This window comes from Strix aluco, chromosome 1 (assembly GCF_031877795.1).
Source record: "Strix aluco isolate bStrAlu1 chromosome 1, bStrAlu1.hap1, whole genome shotgun sequence".
Taxonomy (NCBI): Eukaryota; Metazoa; Chordata; class Aves; order Strigiformes; family Strigidae; genus Strix; species Strix aluco.
In genome coordinates, this window is record NC_133931.1 from 149,968,325 (window position 1) to 149,988,465 (window position 20,141).

The 20,141-nt window shown below is 37.9% G+C and overlaps 1 protein-coding gene across 2 annotated transcripts in view; it reads left to right on the plus strand.

Annotated features, from left to right (window-relative positions):
- Positions 1–19,879, plus strand: part of ANO10 (anoctamin 10) — a 129,864-nt gene extending 109,985 nt beyond the window's left edge. For both annotated transcript variants that reach the window (XM_074839543.1, XM_074839552.1), the window contains exon 13: positions 18,995–19,879. In XM_074839543.1, coding sequence (XP_074695644.1) covers positions 18,995–19,030 — 36 coding nt within the window. In that variant the 3' untranslated portion in view covers positions 19,031–19,879. The remainder of the gene's footprint in view (positions 1–18,994) is intronic.
- Positions 19,880–20,141: the final 262 nt, after the last annotated feature.

Sequence of the window (20,141 nt, forward strand, 5' to 3'; positions counted from 1 at the left end):
ACCTCTGCAAATTGCTAACTTTTGTTGAAATTGGCTGGTAGCTGGAAGGTTACTTCGTGGTCCCTTCCTCCATGGCCCCAGCCCTTTAGATGTCTGATTCAGGTGATTTTGAAGAGACATGTTGTCACTGTGAAAGTCGCAGACTTTAGGAGACAGTTGTTGGCCACCACTGAAATTCAGAAACAAGCCTGAGCTTTAGAGAAGAATTATTTAATAATTATTATGTAGTAATACATCCTGTCAATTCAAGATATGTGGTTATGTTGTTTGCTTGTCTGGATGTCAATTACAATGTGGATGCACATGTGCTTTGAACACTTGAGCTTGAGATTTTTTTTTTCTTTCTATGTTTTGGTTAGTCAAAATAATTACACTCAATGTAAGCCTATCACTAGGGAGACTAACTGGGTAACAAGTCATCAGAGTTTGCAATGAGATACTTGCCTCAGATGACCCAGGTACAGACATCAGTGTTCAAGTTACATTGTTGACCTCACAGAAAATTCTGTGGTCCTGACACCTGAAAAGTAACCCCCCTTGTTTCCTACTATATTAGCAAACTCTTTCCTTTCAGAGACATCCAGAGGCAAAGCTGTTCTTGGCAGTCCTGTGATAGCTGTGCAGCTGAAAGATTCTCAAATCTAACTCCTAATCAACTGTGAATATGTGGGAGGATACTGCTTTGAATTAGTGACAATGTGAATGATCGTATGGACAGTCATTGAAGGGAGGAAAGGAAGCTATCCATTAATAATTGGAGTTGTCAGAAGTGTTTTGTTTATATGCAAATTTACCATTTACCTACTTCCAAGTCCTTTTTAGTCTAGCATGAGGGGACAGGGCAGTTAGAAACTTTTCAGGTACTGGATAAGCAAAAAAGTATTCATGCTGTACTTCATTATGAATATGCACCCACAGTGTGAAAATGCGTAAGGATAGCATGTGTTAGACTTCCTGGAAGGTGACGTTTGGTGTGTGTACAAAATGTGAAAATATTAAGAACAAACCTGAGGGGAAGGCAGATACTTAGAGAATTGAGAAACTTGGAGTAGGATAAAGAACTTGAAATGGATGTAGAAAATACATTCATTACCATTGCGTTTTCTCTTTAAATCAGATGTGTTTCTAGCACAAGATTGGGGAAAATGCCATTCTGGACAGAACCTATGTGTAGTTCAGACTGCCAGCAAATCTGTTACAGACCATCTCATTGAAACAACAGCTGAACTATGAAATTACTGAATTGTGAAGTGATTAAACAAAAATGAATATAAGAAGGTCAGTCACACTAACATGAGTGTTTCTTTCAATATGTAAGCAAAATAGATAGCACATAAGTGGAACAAATGAGGCCTGACATGTTCATGAAGCTTTTTTTTTTTAACCTGAATGTCTGCAACAGTCAACATACAAGCATTGCCTGTTCTTTCATTCTCCTGTGGTGCATCATAAACACAGCATTTCTGCTGCATTTGAAGTCTCATACGCTTCTGTGGAAAAGCAGCAAGACTTGACATTTGGGAAATGTGAGAGGGTTTGTGTTCAAAGAAAGATGGTTAGGGTCAAAGAGCATGTCAGTCTTTAATTAGTATGCAGCATCCTTTTCAGCTAGCATGGGGAATATTTTAGATTCTTATTGCCAAGTGTGTAGTTAATTCATTACGTGCTATGCTGTAAAAACTGCAAGAAATGTGTATTTGCCAAGCTGAAAGTAACCATTTTTTATTATTCGTATGGAGGACAGGATGTTGTACGTTTAACAGATTATAAAATACTAAAACATATTCTGAGGTAATTTAGAAAGTAGACAACAGTGGAGTTCCCTTAACCTTTTCTTCCTGAAGTAAGTATTAAACTGAAGTGTCTGACATATATTTTTGTCAACTCAATATAATATTCTGCTAGGAACTTTGTGAAATCATGGGGTATATGCTGTAGCTTTCTATAGACAGGCATCTAATCATCATTGCATATGGATCAGACTTGGTATTGCTGTGTTACAGAAGCAATATTGTGTTGCTGCTCTGTGTTTATTTAATAAGAAACTGAAGTCTCCAATATTCAGAGGGAATTTTCATAAAACCCAGATTCATTTATATACATGGAAAGCATCATGCCATTATATAAATAGCTGTATGATTAAACAAAAGAGTAAGTTTTCCTATACTCTCAGTGCTGGTTCTCTCTGATGTGCAGTTATACAAATTACAGGTAACACGGCATGTGGTGAGAGGTAGCTCATATGCAAAAGAGAACACTGTTTAGAGCAGGTCTTTTGGTGAGATAATGTCTTTTTGCTTCTGAGAAGCAAGCTGTCAGGAGGTTTCAATGGTACTGTTAGGCTCTACATACCAAACCATACTTTCTAAGATGCCAGCTCATATAAAACGGATTAGAGAAGCCAGGAGGAAAATACCTGGCAAAAGAACTAAGTTCAGACAGATACTTTTTAAAGCTTTATTGTATTTTAAAGTTTTAGTAAAATAGATGAAAATTAAATGAAAAAGTAGGACTAGAAACAGAATATTTTCTAAGTTAAGGTACTATAGTACTCCTTTTTTTTCTTTTCTATTGACAGCAAGTAAAACTTCAGAAATTATTTCAGAGCATTATGCTCCTCTGTAGTCCTCTAGGTTATTCACCCAGTAATAGGTGTAATGTGCACTGCTTATGGCTATATATCCTGTGAAATGGATTGAAAAGAGAAAGATTTGCTTTCCTGAGAAGCATTTGGAGAATCTGAAGCTTAATAGTTTAGTTGCCCTGTTTGGGTTTTTTTCTCATTTACAGGCTTTGCTGCCTTTTGGGTTTTTTTTTTGATTGCTTTAGTTCTTGAGTCTTTTTTAGGACTGCATAACCAATCTATGATTTTTTTTTTTGTCTGATTCCCTTCTTTTCTTAGGCATATCTTTTTTCTTTTTATCTGCTTCTTCAGATGATGATAATATTCATATTAGAGCATATTCTTTTTTATTCTACTGCCTCAATTTTTGTTTCATGTGGAAGATCTAGTTGGAATGTGTATGGAGAAACAAGCAATACGTGGTCAGTCATTTCTGCAGGGGTGTTGCCTTTTGTCCAGCCATAGCTGTACTATCTACCTTGTTAGCTGGGAGCAAGGCTGTCAAGAGCAATGTATACTGCAGTAGTGCACGTCTCAGTTGAAGAGTCTGCTGCTGTTCTGTGTCCTTTCTTTGGTCTGTCAGAGCAGAGGAGGAAACACTCAAAACATGACCTTATTTGGGAAGAAATTCTTACCTTGTCAGACACTGAAAGTTTGGTAGAGTATTGGCTTATTCTGGATGAAGAGTACAAGTTACAAAGGAACATCTCCCAGATAAAATTCTGGAATGAATTAATAGGGCAGCTGAGCAGAAAGGATGGAGGGGTGCAGAGAGTAACTATCTCCATTTAGGGGAAGAAAAAGAAGAAAATAAACCCCACCCCAAAACCCCAGGGGAAAGCAACAAAGATATTCACAAAGCAAGGATTCTTCCTTTCAAAGTTGAAAACCAGTTTTTGATACTAGAGCAAGTGTTTTCTTTAGAGATTTTTATGTAAGGACAGAGGCCGATTACATTTGATACCCAGGTAAATGGAGATAATACTAAAACCATTCCAAAAAAAGCTAGGCAAAAAATATTTTGAGCGATATTGCTCTAATGATTGATCAAACTTTCAGGAATGTGACCAATCATAGTTCCTTCACAGACATGTTAGGATGTAAATTTCTATGCAAAGAAAATATTTTGACGGTTTAGCAGACATGAGCATGCGTGCTGACTCCATAGCTATTGATAAGAAAGAAATAGGAAGAAGTTGCAGGATTTTAAGTCTTCATAACTATTTTGGTAATACTCATGTAGGAGATGGTACATCTGCCAGAATGGCTCACCAAACCCAGGCTTTTAAGATTAAGGTCAGACACTGAGACAAAAGAACTGTGTGTGGTAGGTAACTATTTATATTGCAGTGTTTATGTAGCTGTAGCACTTAGAGGGCTTACACACATTAGGACTTCTGTTGCCTTAGCTCTTTACAGAAATGCATAAGTGTTAAGTTCCTGCCCCAGAGGTCCTTTTGGACATCTGTGCTACATATACAGGTCATTGTCTGCTTGGCTGTGCAGTTTCCAACAGCTTTGTACAGTTCTGCCCACGAACTGCTTTTGGTTACCTAGGAAGAAAAAAGACTTGAAAAACCTTGGGCAGGAACACAGCCCTAGATGTTTAAGGACAATTTCACATGCTATTGGAAGAGCAGGGCTGCCTGAAACAAAACAGGGATTGCTGGATATTTGTTGAAGAGAAGCTCTGTGCTGGTGCACTTTTTGCTTGATTAGTTTGAAATAAATTGAAAAACTAAGGAATTCTGTTTCCCTGAAGGGATGAGGTTTCTTATCAGCATCTTCTTAAACTGATGGATTTTTTCAGAAGGTCAGAGTACTCCTATATGTATATAAAGGAGTAGTAAATTTGCTAAATAAAGTAAGTTTCTTGTGACTCTTGGTCCTTCCTGTTTCTGACTGCAGAGATGCTATCAAATTAATCAGTCTGTCTCTTGATGGAGCTTGGTGGAGCTTCTTTAGGGAGATGGAGAGTTCTGTTCTTACCACATTGTAGCTAACATTTGGTAACTAGTGGTGAAGTAAAATCTTAAAGAAATGAAAGACAGATGGGTCTGGGTTGATGCAAGTACTGTTGAGCAAATCCAAAATTTAGCTGGTCTGCCAAGTTGAGAAACCCTAAGTGACTAAAGTAGGCCTACATGTGGTAAGAAACCTTTCTTCTGCAGGTGGGACACACCCAGTGTTTCCTTACTTATTTTTGACTCGTTGATGTTGAAATTATTGGACCAAACCATTAATTAGTTCATCCAGTTAGTTCTTTGGGAGTGATCAGTCCTGTTGTTTCTATAAGAAGTGTACGAAAGTGTAGTGAACACAGTCAAAACTTTGGAGTAACTATTAATGGGAGCAGTTGCTTACTTTCTGTATCAATCAGTATTAAGCTTATCTCATGAATGGGAAGAATTTTCCTATCTGCCTCAAAACCAAGATTATTTTTAATGCCGCTGTGGAGGTTACAGTTTGTTGCATAAACATCTAGTACAAGAGCATTTATATGGATCTTAGTAATTCTGAGCTGCATTTTCTTTCCTATTTTTTTTCACTGATCGGCAGAAATCAAGAAAAGAGTTTCACTCATTCACTACCACAGGATAAAGACTTCTTTTTAGTTGAACCCCTGCAGATTCCATAAGAGAGAAAATTTTGTTAAGGTATTGCATATTTTTCCCAATATTATTTGTGATTATTCCCGTGTCACAGAAAGATCAAGCAAAGTCAAGTTCAGCAGATGGCAGTTTCAATGGGATAAATTTCTTTGATCAAAAGTTAATAAGATTGTAAAATTCAAATATAATTATTGGAAGGTTATTTATATATGAGCTTAATACTTAGTAATATAGAGTAACATATATAATATATATTTTAAATTAATGTTTAAAGGTAATTAGTCTATAGGGTATACTGTCTGCTGATCTGAAGTGTGAATTCCCCATGACATAATGGTAGCAATATTGGCCAATTTCCAGATTTCACAGGTTACAAATGAGGAAGGCATCAGGAGGAGAATTCTCAAGGTAACAAAACCTAAAAAACCAGCACATGGCAACCAAAACCTAACAGCCTTCTGTCAAAATTGTTGATAGTGCCCCTTTAAATACAAGCTGATTTAAATACTTACACTGCTCATTCCTGTGAAAATAGCATCATTAAAGTCTTCTTTATTTGTTCTTCTGTGTGTGTGTATGCATTTTTTTATATTTTTTTATATATGTATAGATGCAGTATACAGGTACAGGGAGAGAGAGAGAATGAGAATCTGTGTGTGTAGATGCTACCGAGTTCCTTTTGTAGATGCACTTTTACACTGGCTTATTATAAACCGCAGCCTACAATTCCATTTCTTTTTACTGGGCATACTCTTTTCCTTTGATGCATTTCCTTACACCACTAATAATTACCGCTATTTCCTATTAATATGGAAAATGATGCACTCTGTTTGTATGAAAGGTGTTTGCCTTAGATCATTGAAGAAATCTTTTGCTATAGTTGGAAATTATTTTAGGAAAGGATGTAACTGACTGCCACAGGTTTTGCAGTTCTGTTGGTCCTGTAATGATATATGGAATTTTCACTCTTTGCTTTCTGATTATTTCCAGTGCCAAAAAGGAAACATGAGTGTGTGAGCACTGACATATTATCAAGCTCAAAGTGCAGGAAATGGATTTCTGCAGCTTGTTAATATTTTGTGATTATTTGTCCTGTCCCAGCTTGCATATTTGATTTGCCCTGAAGGATCTGTGGGAAATGTGTGTTCACCTTCCATCTTATACCATCACATAAATTTACAGTGAATTAACTAGGTGACTCACTGGCTAATATTAACTCACTTTACTGATGCAAAATCATATGATGTTTTAAACATTTATTTAGAGTCCTTTGACAGCACTTACTGGCATTTTTTTTTTTTTTAAATCTGGTTTGACAGATGTAACAACCTATTTTATAAAGGTCTTACTATAAAATTTATAAGACAACATATATTTTCTGACAAATGGTAAGGTTGTACAATGTTTCTATAGCAATAGGACAGAGTTTTCATGTGCTACAGCTCATGTGTTGAAGAGAAATTATTTAGATACTTGTGGTTGCATGCTAGATAATATATTTATTGTTGCGATAGATTAAAATTGAGAAATAGGAATGTGATGGTACTGGTAACCCAGGGCACCCAGTAGAAAGACTTTGCAATGTATAAGAAACATTTCAAAGCAAAGCCTTGAGGTTTGATAGAATTAAATTACTGTGGCAATTTAACATGAATCACAGTAGCTAATCCCTCAGTGCATGCTGAAGCTGGCACTATTAGTTCTAATTTCCATTAAAGCAAAAGAAGGTCAGTCTGGAACAGTGGCTGGGCTGAAGCAGTATATATCTGTTCAACACATTTATTTCGAGGCTTCGGTTTGTTGCCAGGCTTTATCCAGCCCCTCAGAGCAGAGCAGCAAAGTGGGGCTGTGCTAGTGGTACTTTGTTCTTCCTTTCCTTCCCAGTGCTCCTGAAAAGCGGAGCAGGAGGATGGGAGTGGGAGGAGGAGTGCGGCTCTTCCCACCGGGGAGCTGCCAGCCTCCAGGGCCAGTCGTCTTGGCGGTTTTTCTGCCAGCAAGTTTGACCCTTACCGACCAGTGAATTTAGATGCAGAAGGGAGCAATTCCTCAGTTTGAAGAAATTGGAAGTAAAAATCTAAGGGAGAGGGTGCAACTAGGAGGGTAGAACACAGGACAGGGAATGGACAAGGAATAAATAAGGAAAGGGAGTAAAATGCTTTAATACAGAAAGCAGAAATACTTGAAAGAAATGAAAAAGCAGAAAAATAAGGAGGAGTGTTACCAAGGCGTATGAAAATTGACTTATCTGTGCATGAGAAGGCTGCATAGATACAAGGTTCATGTTGAAAAAGTTAAAGAATAATTTCAGTATGCTTACTCTTTTTTGCAATTATTCAAGTTTTGTTTAGAAGGTAAGAGTTTTAATATATAGTTCTAAACCTAAAAATTAGTGTTACTAAAATAAATTCTTACAAAATTATATGTATTTTACATAATACAAGTAATCTGCTTATGCCTTTATGCATTGTTTTGCATGACATTTAAGTTAACAGAGAGAAACTGGGATTATAAGGTTGACGAGCTTTGAAAATAATAAAATTAAGTAGTCAGAAATCATTCCAGTATTTTTTCCAATCTGAAGCTCATCCGAAAATCTTTTTTTGTAATTGTTCAGTTACATAGTGTAGGGTGTTCCAAGGCACTAAAGCAGATCTCAGAAACAGAGTACATACTAATATTCAGCATATCTACAAATTGTTGTTTGTCTTCATGTTACAAAGCTGCTTAAAAATTCATATCGCTTCAGCCTGAAAATAGTAGCTATTATACAGCTTTAATTTTCCATAGCTTGCTCTTTATTGAAAAATAATTTCATAACGCTTTGCAAAGAAATTGCTAATGGTATTAGAGGCAGAAAACCACAAAGATTTGTTAGGGTCTCTGATAGCAATACAGATAGCTCTGAAGAAGGGGGCTACGGAGGAAGAGCACCTCGGGCTCGGCAGTACTGCTAAGGACAGCAATTCATTGACCTAACGCAGAAGAGTACTTCATTGTTCCAGTGAAAAAGCAGACAGAGGGACAGAAACTTTACCAATCCAGCACTACATCACTTCTGAACAAATGCAGTGAACAACCTGTAGCAAAGAGGTTTTCTTCCCACTAATTTGTTGGAAAAAAGGAAGAGTGTTTTCACTTGTAACCTAGGAAGCACATAAAGGGCAAGTGTGGCTTCACTGCAGTAAACGAGAACTTTGCCATTGCCTTCAAGGAAACCAGACCTTTACCCTTTGCTCGGTTGTTTAAAATTACTGCAGGCACAGCAGATTACTTTACAAGTATTGGTATACCTATCATTTGATATACTTAGCTGTTATAACTTTACTCATTTTGAAGAAAAACAGAGTTTTTCTACTACCAAACTACCAAACCAACCTTTTACTCATCTTCAAAATATGTGCAAGCTAATTCAAAGTTTTTTCTGATTCTCCTACGTGCTTATTAGACAATCTTTTGTAGTTCTCTAAGAATAATGCTTTGTATCCAGTTGTGCATCTTCAATGAAAAATGGCAAGTTTAATAAGCTATATGTGTCCTTTGTGTGTGTATCTGCGTAAGGGTTGTGAGATTAAGGGTTTCTCTAGGCCAGACCCCAAAGTGGCAATAAATAGATGCCTAGGATAGAGCAACGAGCAGGACTAACGTATATATCCCCATAATATTTTCCCATCCTCAGCCTGTGCTTAGTTCAAGAACTTTCTGAGCCAGATCAAACCATAAATCCACCATAACTAATTTGAGTAATTGAAATCTGAATAGGTATATGACTTTATTTGATCAGATAGATATCAATTTAAATATATTTTTAAAAGCAAATCAGTACCTGTAACTGATCAATACTTATGCTTAGCCCAGTGTTTAACTACAGGAGAACAAGTAGCCTCTTTTTCCATGTGTGCATAGTCTTTCCACGGAGCAGGGTACTTGGTAGAAGGGGCATTTGCCTTGTCACAGGTGTCTTTGGAAGAAGGAATTCTGTCAGTGGTGCTGTTGCCATTCTGAAAGTATTTGTAAAGGGACCTTTGATAACACTTTAAAATTGGTAGAATGGATTTCTTCAAAATGTTGGTAAAATTACTGTAACTAGCAATTGGTTACCAGCTCTGTGTTGATTATATTTCAGTGGTCTGTGAATAGGCAATAGCAGAGTGCCCACAGAAAGTAGAAGAAAGCTTGTCTTTGAAGAGGAAGACAAGAATGAAAATATTACCAGAAATTATATTTTAAGGGCAAGTACTTGGGTCAGAAGAGTCTCTACATGGGAGGAGAACAAATAAGATGGCCTAGCAGGTCCCTTCTGTTGCTGGTCTTCAATTCTTTGCCTATTAAACTCTTGAGTATAATTGAAACTAGTTCTTCACCAAATACCTTAAAGATTGAATATTTTTCCCAGTTTTAACTGCAGTGAAGTTTTTTAATACTGTGATAACAATAACTTTGGAATTAAACTCACTTTCCATGCTGATATGGCAGATAAACAGAGAGGCAAATTCCTTCTTAGGAAAAACTTCTTCAGAAGAGTGGTTGCTTTTGCTATGTGTCAGCCCAGCACTTAGTGTGGGAGTCTGATTTCTAAACATGTGGTTTATACTTCCAGTATATTTTAATATTTTCTACTTATACTGTTCAGTTGTTTGTTTTCTCTGGTGTCATCTGATGTATTTGTCAGGCTGAAGTTTCTTGCCGGCTGCAAGAGAGATGGAAATTTTGTACTTGCAGCATTGTGACTGGTGCGTGGTAGCAGGACAGAGCACAGCCATTCACCCTCCGTGTTTATCTGCTTTTTATATCAGATTTATGTCACAGATAGAAATCTCCAAAAATAGTGCCCAAAGTTGGGTTTTTACTTTCATATCAGGAGTACAGTCTAGATTACTTAAATAATTCTCTGTATAGAGAAGTAACCTTTTTTGTTGTTGTTACTAATTTTTTGGAAACCAAGCAGGGCTCTGTACGGATCCACAAATTAATGAATTTGGAAAGAAATGTGAGCCCGGGTTACAACTCAGGCCAGCTGGTCTTGGGCTGGGCCTAGGCGTGCCTTTGTGTTTGCTGGCAGAGCAGAGGCTGGACACGGTGCTGGGGCTTTGGGTGCTTAGGTGTTGGGCTTTGTGTGCCTGGGTTTCAGTGATGGCCAATTCTGTGGCCAGAAAGTACTGGGATTATGAGGTATTTTTTTGTTGTCTTCTGAGGGTTGGGCATAATTCATTTTGAGAGACCATCTCTGGTTTTCACACAGTCTATTCCCTGCTGTTGCACAGATTACAAGGAGACATGTTCATGCTCTTTGATTTTTTTCCTCTGTTCTTTTTGTGGCATTAAATACTTTAAACTAGTCTTTTGCCTTTTGTACGATAGATTTTGTTAAAGGATTTTGGCAAAAACTGTGTGGGTTTTGGTATGTGTAATACTGGAATAGACGTGTGGTCTCCTTTGGCTAAACCTCTACACCGTGGGTTTATGCACTCAAGGGAGGCTTGTGTCTATAACCCAGCAGGTCCCTTTCAGCCTTAAGTTGTAAAAAATGCAAGCACGGAGCTCACATATCTTTGCTTCTCTTGAAAGTGTTAGACCGAAACATATATTTTCTCAGAAGTTGTAGCGAGCTGTGTATTTTTGACATCACCTGAGCACTTTTATCATTCAAGCAGAAGAGCGAGGAGGAAGGACTGTTGGCTGTCTCACTGCAGTGCCACCGACTGCCTTAGAGTCCGTTGCCGCTGGTGCTCGTGTTTTTTTCAGACACAGTTTTGCTGGTTTTGCTATTTCTCAGCTGTGCCTCCTGAATCATGAGTCAGGGTGAGTGCAAAGCATGTGAGTTTAAGGAGTAAATTAGCATATACTGAGCAACCTGGTTCTTAGCCAGGCTGTTGCTGCTATTACAGTTGGTATAAGGCTAACGCAGCTATGTCTGCAGTTACGCTTCAGTGTCAGGCATAGCCATGTATTAGGGGTTTGTGTCCAGAGGTCTCATTAAACTCTCAAAGCGCAGGGTAATCTGTTCCAAAGGGTAAGTGCCTGCTCAGGGGCATCATGCTTTGCATATAAGCTTGTTAAACTTCAGAGAGGAGAATGGTTTGTTTCACCCGTTTTCTCTTGATTGTAACTAGTAACTGCAAACTGGTAATTAACACTGTCCAAAACTCATGATAAAATAAATTTTATCATAGCTCACCCTGAAATCATTAAAACATTGTTGATGTGCTACTAACCTAGGAACAAACTACACCCTTAAACTGTAGTGAAATCTGCGTGACCCCAGTCACTAAATTAAAGAAATGTATGACTGACAGGCACAGATCTGGAAGGATTGTGCAGTCCACCCCTCTACTCCCATGTTCATGTTGATCAAGGTCATGTCACTTTGGATATTTTTGCATCAGTGCTTTCATAGCTATCCAATAGTTTCTGACTCCAAAATCTATTGACAGACTGTTTATTGGGTGAGAGGTAATTGCATAAGCTAAAGGGGAGAGCATCTGCTAGGCTGGTCTGGCATCCTGTGAGTGTGGTTAGAGCACACGCTCTTCCTGAGGCATTCAGACATATTGTTTAACGTTGTGTATTTATCTTTCACTTTGCAACTACATGGTCAGTTACAGTGAAAGAAGTGAATTTTAAGAAATATGATCTAAAACAAGCTAAAAATAATTTAAATGTTCTGAGGGAGTGTCAGAATACATAAGCTATACTTCTGAAGAAAATTCGATGATACTATCTAATGTGGCTCCTATTATTATTTCTGCATTTTTGTACTATCTACTGAACTAAAACAAGGTTCAGCAAAGGGTGACTAATACAGTAAGAATGGTATAATAAGTATTAATTAATACTTTGCAATTTAAATCAGAGACAATATGAAGGAGATCAGAAAAAAACCTTGGAAAAAATCTACTACAAATGGGGTTGCCTTGTGGCTCACAGCACTGTTAATCAGGCACAGTACTCCAAGGCACATATTATGTGATTCTGCAAGTTTTCCTGACTCTGCACTTACTAATTTTGCAAACTTACTGTTTCATTAACACTAGCTTTTTGTATTTGACATTCTGTTATGAATTAGGCATACAAGAAAGGAAAGATGAGAATTTTTTTTTTGCTGTTACCTGCTATTTGTTGTGGCAGATTTCCAGTCTAGATCTGTAGAGTCCAGGCAAACTTCTCTGTCACAGTTCCTGTAGGAACAACTATAAAAATCTCTCAGACTGGAAGGGACCTCAGAAGGTCTCTAGTCCTAAGCCCTGCTCAAAGCAGGGTCAACACCAAATTCAGATCAGGTTGCTTGGGGCTTTTTCCAGCCAAGTCTTGGAAACTTCCGAGCACAGAGACTGCAAAACCTCCCTGAGCCCCTGCTGCAGTGCTTAGTTAACCTTGTAGTCAAAATTAATTTTTTTTCTTACTTTATGACCACTTTGTTTCTTGTTCTCTTGCTGTGCACCTCAGCAAAGAGCCTGTCTCCATTTTCTTGCTAACCTCCTTGTAGATATTGGCAGGTGTCTCAGCCTTTTCTCACAGGGCATGTGCATCAACTCCATGCCCATCTTGTGTCCCATGGCTAGACCTGGTGAAGGGAATCAGTATCCTCCTTATACCAAAACTAGACACAATATTCCAGATGCAGCCTAGAGGTAAAGAGGATAATAGTTGAAGTGCTTGGTAACTTTTCAGTCATCAAAAAGTTAAATTATTGTAATTGCTTACAGAGTCCTTTCCATGGAGCTACACAGTTCAGCATTTGTTTCTTTGTTTCTTTATCTTCAGTCTAAAATTCTTCTCACCTCCTCCTAAAAAAATCTGCATTTTGGCTGTTTAATGCTCATGTATGGCTTTTCTTTATAGAGAGTTGCTTTCACTGGTTTGCAGCATCACAGGGCCCTTGGTCTTGGCTCTGGTAAATAAGGAAGCTGTGAAATTGTTCCTACAAGTCTTTTATCATACTACTTAAATAGGGGGCAAACTATATGCTGGAAATCAATAGCTTTCAGGAACTGTTAACGGTTGTACTGGATGAGTTACTGAAAATAAGCACTCAGTGTTATATTGTGGCTGTATGGTATAACACAGAAGTTCTGGGATTTATAAAGAGGAGTATACTAGTACAGAGGGTGTTTATTGTTGCTGTAGACAAGCATCAGTTATCATCTCCAGCTATGGCAACTAAGAGGCTGCTGAAATACTGGTCAGAGTCAGAAATGAGGCTTAAAAGTTACCCTAAACCTGAAGTCCTTAAGCTCAGTTCCCTGCAGTGTGTTCAGTGCCACGCTCAAATACCTTGAGGGAAGGTTTGTGGTTCTAGATAATGAAGTTACCACAACTTTCCACCATTATAATCAGCGAGAACAAATTTCCATTAAATCAGTTTTTACACTTTTACACAGAATAAAATATTAAATGAGGAAGAGGCTTTACTGAGTTTTGAAGTGGGTGTTAATTTGCCTCTTCTATATAGAACTGGCTGGTACTTACAGATTAAGCTGATACAGTTCTTGCAGTTGTCAGCAAACCGCTCAAGGCCCAAGAAACTACCTTTGTTGTGAGTGTACACCACTAGGAAAGAATAATTTTAATATATATCCATGTATATCATATTATAATTAATTTGAGAAAGTGGGAAAGATACCATGTAACACTACACTTTCTTTAAGCAGTAAACTGCAAATGAGCTGTTCTACATGGTGAATACAGGAAAAGCAGGAGATGGAGTTGCTGATTAGAAACATCTGCCTTTGTGTCTTGTATTTAACTATATGGCTGTTTACATGTCTGTTCTTCATATATACAAATATATGTGTACATTGAGTATGCATATGGAACAGCACCAAACCAGTGAGTCATTAACTCCAGGTTTCATTGATTTTTTTGCTTTTAAATGCTTCTTATTTTTTTAAAATTGTTTTTCTCAGGTTGTTGCGGTTGAATTGTCAGTTGGTGTTAACACACGCAGTGATAAAATTAAGAGTAGAGGCTGGGTTACCGAGGCCAAGCATAACTGGAAAATAACAATGTTCTAAGCATTTGACACAGCTCAGCAAGTGCAGGAAATCAACATTAAACAGACAACAAGAAGCGAGGAATGCAAAGACTGTTAGCCACCTGATAAAGTGTTGGCTGTCCCATAGAAACCATATAGGAAAGTTGAGGGTGTTTGATTAGATTGAGTGTGTGTGAAGGGAGCACTGGTAACAGCACAAATGCTGGGTTATGTCTGTCATCCTGTAGTGCCGAAAGAAGGTCACAGATGGATTTGCAAGGTAGGGTTTGTGAAAGGCAGCACATGCCTCTCAGCCACAGGGGCAGAATGGAGCTTCACACCAGGGCAAACAATGTCCTTGCTTAAAGCAGCCCTGCTGCGCAAAGCGAGCTGCAAAGCTCGTCGTCCGTGGGTGCTCTGCACAGGGTTTGGAAGCGAAGGTGGGCCACGGTTCTCCTCATGCCATGCAGAAGCGACCTGGATTTCCAGTGAGGCTGTGGCTTGAACAAAGCCCTAGTGCTGCTGGTGGTAAATCCCTTGGCAACTCAACTGGTTTTGCTTAGTCGAGGTCTGTGGTGTTACTGTGTATTTCTGTTAGTTCGTGTTTGTAGCTTTTTCTTTTTCTTGCATATATTAAGTAGTATTGTTCGTAGCACTAAATCATGAGATCAGACTTCTGTAGACCCTCTAACTGGAGAGTTACTGGTCATTTATAACTACAGTCAACACCCTCTGTACTAAAATTTGTGTTTCTGGCTGTGAACACAAAAGGGAAGTAGCCTAATTTCCAGGCTTGGTATGCAACTGCATTTGTGGTGTGAAGTATCTGTTATGTTTTATTAAAGTTCTTTCAGAAAACTTAATGTTGAAATGTAGTAAAATCTAATTAATTGGTAATACCTATTTATAAACCACATTGAAGAATTTTTGCTGTTTCTACTGAAAGTACTGTCTAATTATATTGTGTGCTTTACAAAGAAATTTAAACTTAATAAAATGGAAATAGCAAATCTATTGAATTACAGCAGATAAATATTTAGAGCAACCCCTAACAGCAGAATTTTAGAATAAACTACACTGTAGCCCTGCTACAATAAACTAATACTAGTTTAAACATATGCTTCACGTATATATTGCATGCATGGGCTACTGTTGGTAAGTGTGCTGCATAAAACTAAGGTGGTACGGCCACACAGCGAGAGAGAGATGTGATCCTGAGTGCTGTGCGGAGCCAGGCCTAGCTTGCTAGGGAGCAGGACTGCATGATCAGTTTTCATGCACCAGCCACCTGTTTTGCAAAACAGAAGCATAAACCTTTCACTCATAACTCTCAGCTGATAATGAATGAAGAATGGTTTCTTGAGCCAACTCATTGCTGAATTATGCCTCTGGGTAGTTTACAGAGGCTTTTAATACCCCTCAACTGAGCATTGTTTTTCTTTCTCATTATGATCCAGTAGGTTTGAAAAGTAGATTGAGAAGTTTTTAATACCTCTTTTTTTTAATATTTTTAAAATACTACTTAAAACTTACAAAGAGATGTCTCTTTGACGGAAGAGTAGTTAACTGGGTCCCACAGTGAGCCTGTTGGGGCCATCAGAGGCCCATCTTAATCTTAAAATGTACCTTGTCAGTTCCCTTTCTCAGTATCAGAAAAAAAAATACACTCCCTTTCCCATTTGTTGTCCTAGAGAAATATTTTCTCAGTAAAAAGGAACATTTCCTTTCGCAGTAAAAGAAAAGAAAATTTAAAAATTCTTCAACCTGAACTTGGAAAAGAATTTCACTGTTTAATGGTGCCACTACTCATTGCTTGACGAAGTGATAGCTCTTAGGGGAGCTTGGTGCTGCCAGGTACTGCAAAATATGTTTTGATATTAGAAATTATAAAGAAGAAATGAAACAAGCAGCTCTTGGGGTCCTCACATTGCTTATGATTCATTTCCAGAAATATGTGACTGTATTTGGACTGGTTTTGCCCAGGCTGTGTGTGCCGTGGCAGCATGTGAAGCTATTTTAAGAGGTTTTTCTACTCACTGGCCCACTGAAGAAGCTGTGAAATTTGTTTGTTCATCATATATTTTAGATATAGTAGCATAAAATTGCCAGCATAAGAGAATACTAGCATAAGATTAGCTCAGTTAAAATTAAGAGTGCCTTTAAAAATAAATGACAGTAGTACCACTTGTACAGAATTTTTGGACAGATTACTATCTAGTCATCATTAATAGTCATGTGCCTGGTTTTCTTCCAGACTTTGGCAAGCCTTGCAGAAATCAGAGGATAAAAATACCTTTCCAGTTTTCTACCTTCCTCATCAATCCCTGTGTAGTTACAACAATGCTCAGAATTTAAGAAGATCATGCTAAAATATAAGAATCAGGTTTGAATTTGATGAATCATGAACTGAATTAAATTGCTGACTTCTGTATCTTTTTAATATTTTTACAGTAGAAGTAGAGGTCACTTTAATTAAGATGCTGTAGTTTTATACAGACATTTAAATAAGCGAATCAGGATGCAGAAGAGGAATCTGTATTTCAGCATTTAGCTATGGCTTTTTTCTGCACTGTTGCTATGGAGAAGCATATAAATATTTGTATCACAAACTAATTTTACTTCCCTTGTAGATGGCATGGAAATACAGATAAAAACGGTAAAGAAGAGTTATTGTAGGTGGGTTTTATCATGCAGAGTAATGTTTTGGAATGGGCTCAGGCACAGACTAGCGACAAAGGAAAATTAGAAGGTGCTGTGTTAAAGCAATCTGACATCTTGATGTTACAGGATAGAAATGGAATAGAAGTGTCCACTGTATTTGCTGTTTCCTCTTTTCCATTTTTTTTTTTTTTTGATAGCATTATTACATATTTGTGTTTTTAATAGCTCGTATGTACTGGGCCATTGGTATAAAATAAAGTACAAGCACGAAAGAAAGAACTTTAACTCAGAAGCACATGTCCATCCACCACTGGGTGGATGATACGGAAACTACACAGCTGCTTAGGAGTTGAAATTATTTCTTCATATGATCACTCACATTTTTTCATGTCCATGCATTTTTTTTTTTCTTTCTTTGTCTGCCAAATTGCCATGAAGGAGGCTGTCGTGCTGGACACCAGCCTATGGCCTCCTGAATTCCAGCAGTGCTGTGCATCTCCTTGCCTTTGCTCCTCACCCTGTCCTTGGGACTGGTCTCTGTCTAGTCTCCTTTCTTTGACTGTTGTGTCTCAGTCTCTTTCTTTGGCGAGTTAAGTCACTGTAATTATTTTTTAGTCTGTCAGGGTGGTTTTCAGCCTTCCAGATGTTGCCAGACCCTTAGCTGATAACCCCAGGTGATGGGTGAGAGATGCCTTTGGCACAGTTTAAACTCCACTCTTATTGCCTCTGTAAATTCTGTATTATGAAACATCCTCTTTAACAAGAAGCTTCAGAGTGGCTCTGGTTTCTCTTACTCAGCAGATACTTTTGACGCCTGCAATTGTTATTCTGGTTTCACATTGAGATCTCTCTGGTGATGTCCTAAGATAATGAAAATAAAAACGGTTGACGACAGGAGTGGAAATAACACATATCACCATAGCAGGCTGCTACCTCTTCCTTATATCACAGGATGTTTTTGTTCAATTCAACAGCAAAAAAAAAAGGGTAATACAGAAATACTGAATACAGTTACAGCTTAACATTAGTGCAATGGCAGATTGGGGGCAACATTGTGTCACTAGTTCATTGACCTTTTAAGAACCCTTGAAAATGTAAATATTTAAGGCTAAATGACTTTTATGAGTTTTCTAAAAATAAAAAAACCCCTCTACAGTATTGAAGACTTTGCAATGAACTAAAATTTTACATCTGTAAAGAATGTACCTTAAAAATTGCATACCACGGGGCCAGTAGGCAGATTCTCCCACTAACTAAACAAATTGCATTTGTGTCTTCAGAATGAATATCTGCTATAACAAGGAATAATTAATATTTTTTTAATTCCCTTTGTGTCTGAGATTCTGATATCATAATCCTTCGTTGGGGTGAGCATTCTTCTTATCTGAAGTTTATCTCAAAGAGTTATCGTGTATTTTAATAAACAAATAAATAAGTCAATCTGCGATTCAGAGATAAGCATTCTGAATTCCAGCCTGGTATCGATGTAAGAGCGGATATCCCGTGAAGCCCATCAGCTGAACCCATCTGTGCTCGCTGCCATTGTTTTAGGTAACAGCCAGTGCTGCCCAAGAAGAGATAAAGCAGCTGCCAGTGCCCCTACACACAGGCGTGACCAGAGATGGGGGCTGGGGATTTCCAGGCGCAGCGGTGGCGATGCCGGCTCTCACCGTGTGCTGTCATGAGCACAGCTATTGCCTAGGAGTGCCAGAAGACAGTTCCAGTACAACAGCCATTTCCCCTGGCTTTTCGTTTTGTCGTTCTTACAGCAGTTCCCCCTGTCATAAGTCTGAGGGAGAAGGTTTTTTCCTGTATCTGTTAGGCCCAGTAATTTCAGCGTAAGGCATTATTCATCACGAAAAAAATTAATTAACATACAAATTGCATCATAATTTGCTGAGTCTTCTGGTGGGAAAAGCAATACTTGTGTTAAAATTGTGTCACTTGTAAAAGACAGGAATAACGGACTTGCGTTTTCAACTGCCAAAGCTCGAGTTAATTTTTTTGTGTAGTTTTTTTTTTCAGTTGGATTCGGAAGTGTCCTGCTTTCATATTTTGCTGTGTTGTGTAATCCGTCATGCTATCACTGCACTTAGCATACCTTTTCTTTTTCCCCTTTTCTCACAGCAAATGAAGCTTGCGGCTGAGTCACTGAAGGAATAAACATGAAGGAAGGAGGATGACTAAAGCAGTCACATGTGGATGTGGGCACTTCTTGAGCGTTTGTTTATGATGATGTGTAGCTCTCAGAGCGTGCACTTTACCATCTATTCAGTAGGTGGCACCTACTTATATGATACTTGGTAAATAATCTTTGCCTGACACTGTAAAAAAAAAAAAAAATTTCTCCTGCTCTCTTTGTTTCTTATATGCAACCTTTGTGAGTTTAACAGAAATAAAGCACTACAGCTTATGCTAGGTCTGGTTGAAATCTGCCAGACTCGCTGTGCTTCACGTGATTGAAAACAGATCCTGTGAGTAAGCATCCAGAAGCTAACTAGAGTTTTCAGCTGCAGCTTTGTAAAAGAAAAAAAAAAGGTAGACAAGTATTTAATTCACAGTATACTGTCCCTTTGGGGTTATTGCCCCGTTTGTTCCTTTATTACAATAGCTAAGTGATCCTGTATGATTTCAAAGACTTGCTTATTAGCTGCTGTTTGCACATAGCAAATGAATTTAAATATTTTATACATTGCATAATGAAATATATAATTGTTCCCTGTATGATATGAGAAATATTTGAACATAAATATTATAAAGTATGCATTATATACTCCTGTGTGCTAGTTATCTAAATAAACCCCAGCTCACATCTTTTCAAAAGCTGGTTAAAAAGCATTTAGCAGGAAACAGATTGCTGATCAGTAATTTATGAAGTGTATTTATTTTTTAATTTACACTAGATTTTGGTATTACTTCCCTGGATCTTGAACTGCAGTATCCTATGAATGGATCTTCTGGTTAAATGAACTGATAGTAGCAGATCAATTAAACTTGATACTTGATATACCAGTACTCGTGTATGTAGTCAATATCTGATCTTTTTCTTGCATTTCACAGAACGGTAATTTTCCTAATGTTCCATTATTTTCTGACAGTAATCGGACCAAAATTTACAGCGTTTGCTCCTGTGACCTTGAGATAGTTTATTTTCTCCTGCTTTGACCTTCATCTTTGATAGATGTAACTTACCTGTATGTGATACTTTTGGAATTCTGATGGGAAAAATCTGCTGTTAAAATAATTAAGGTGTTTGCCTACTTTGCATATTTCA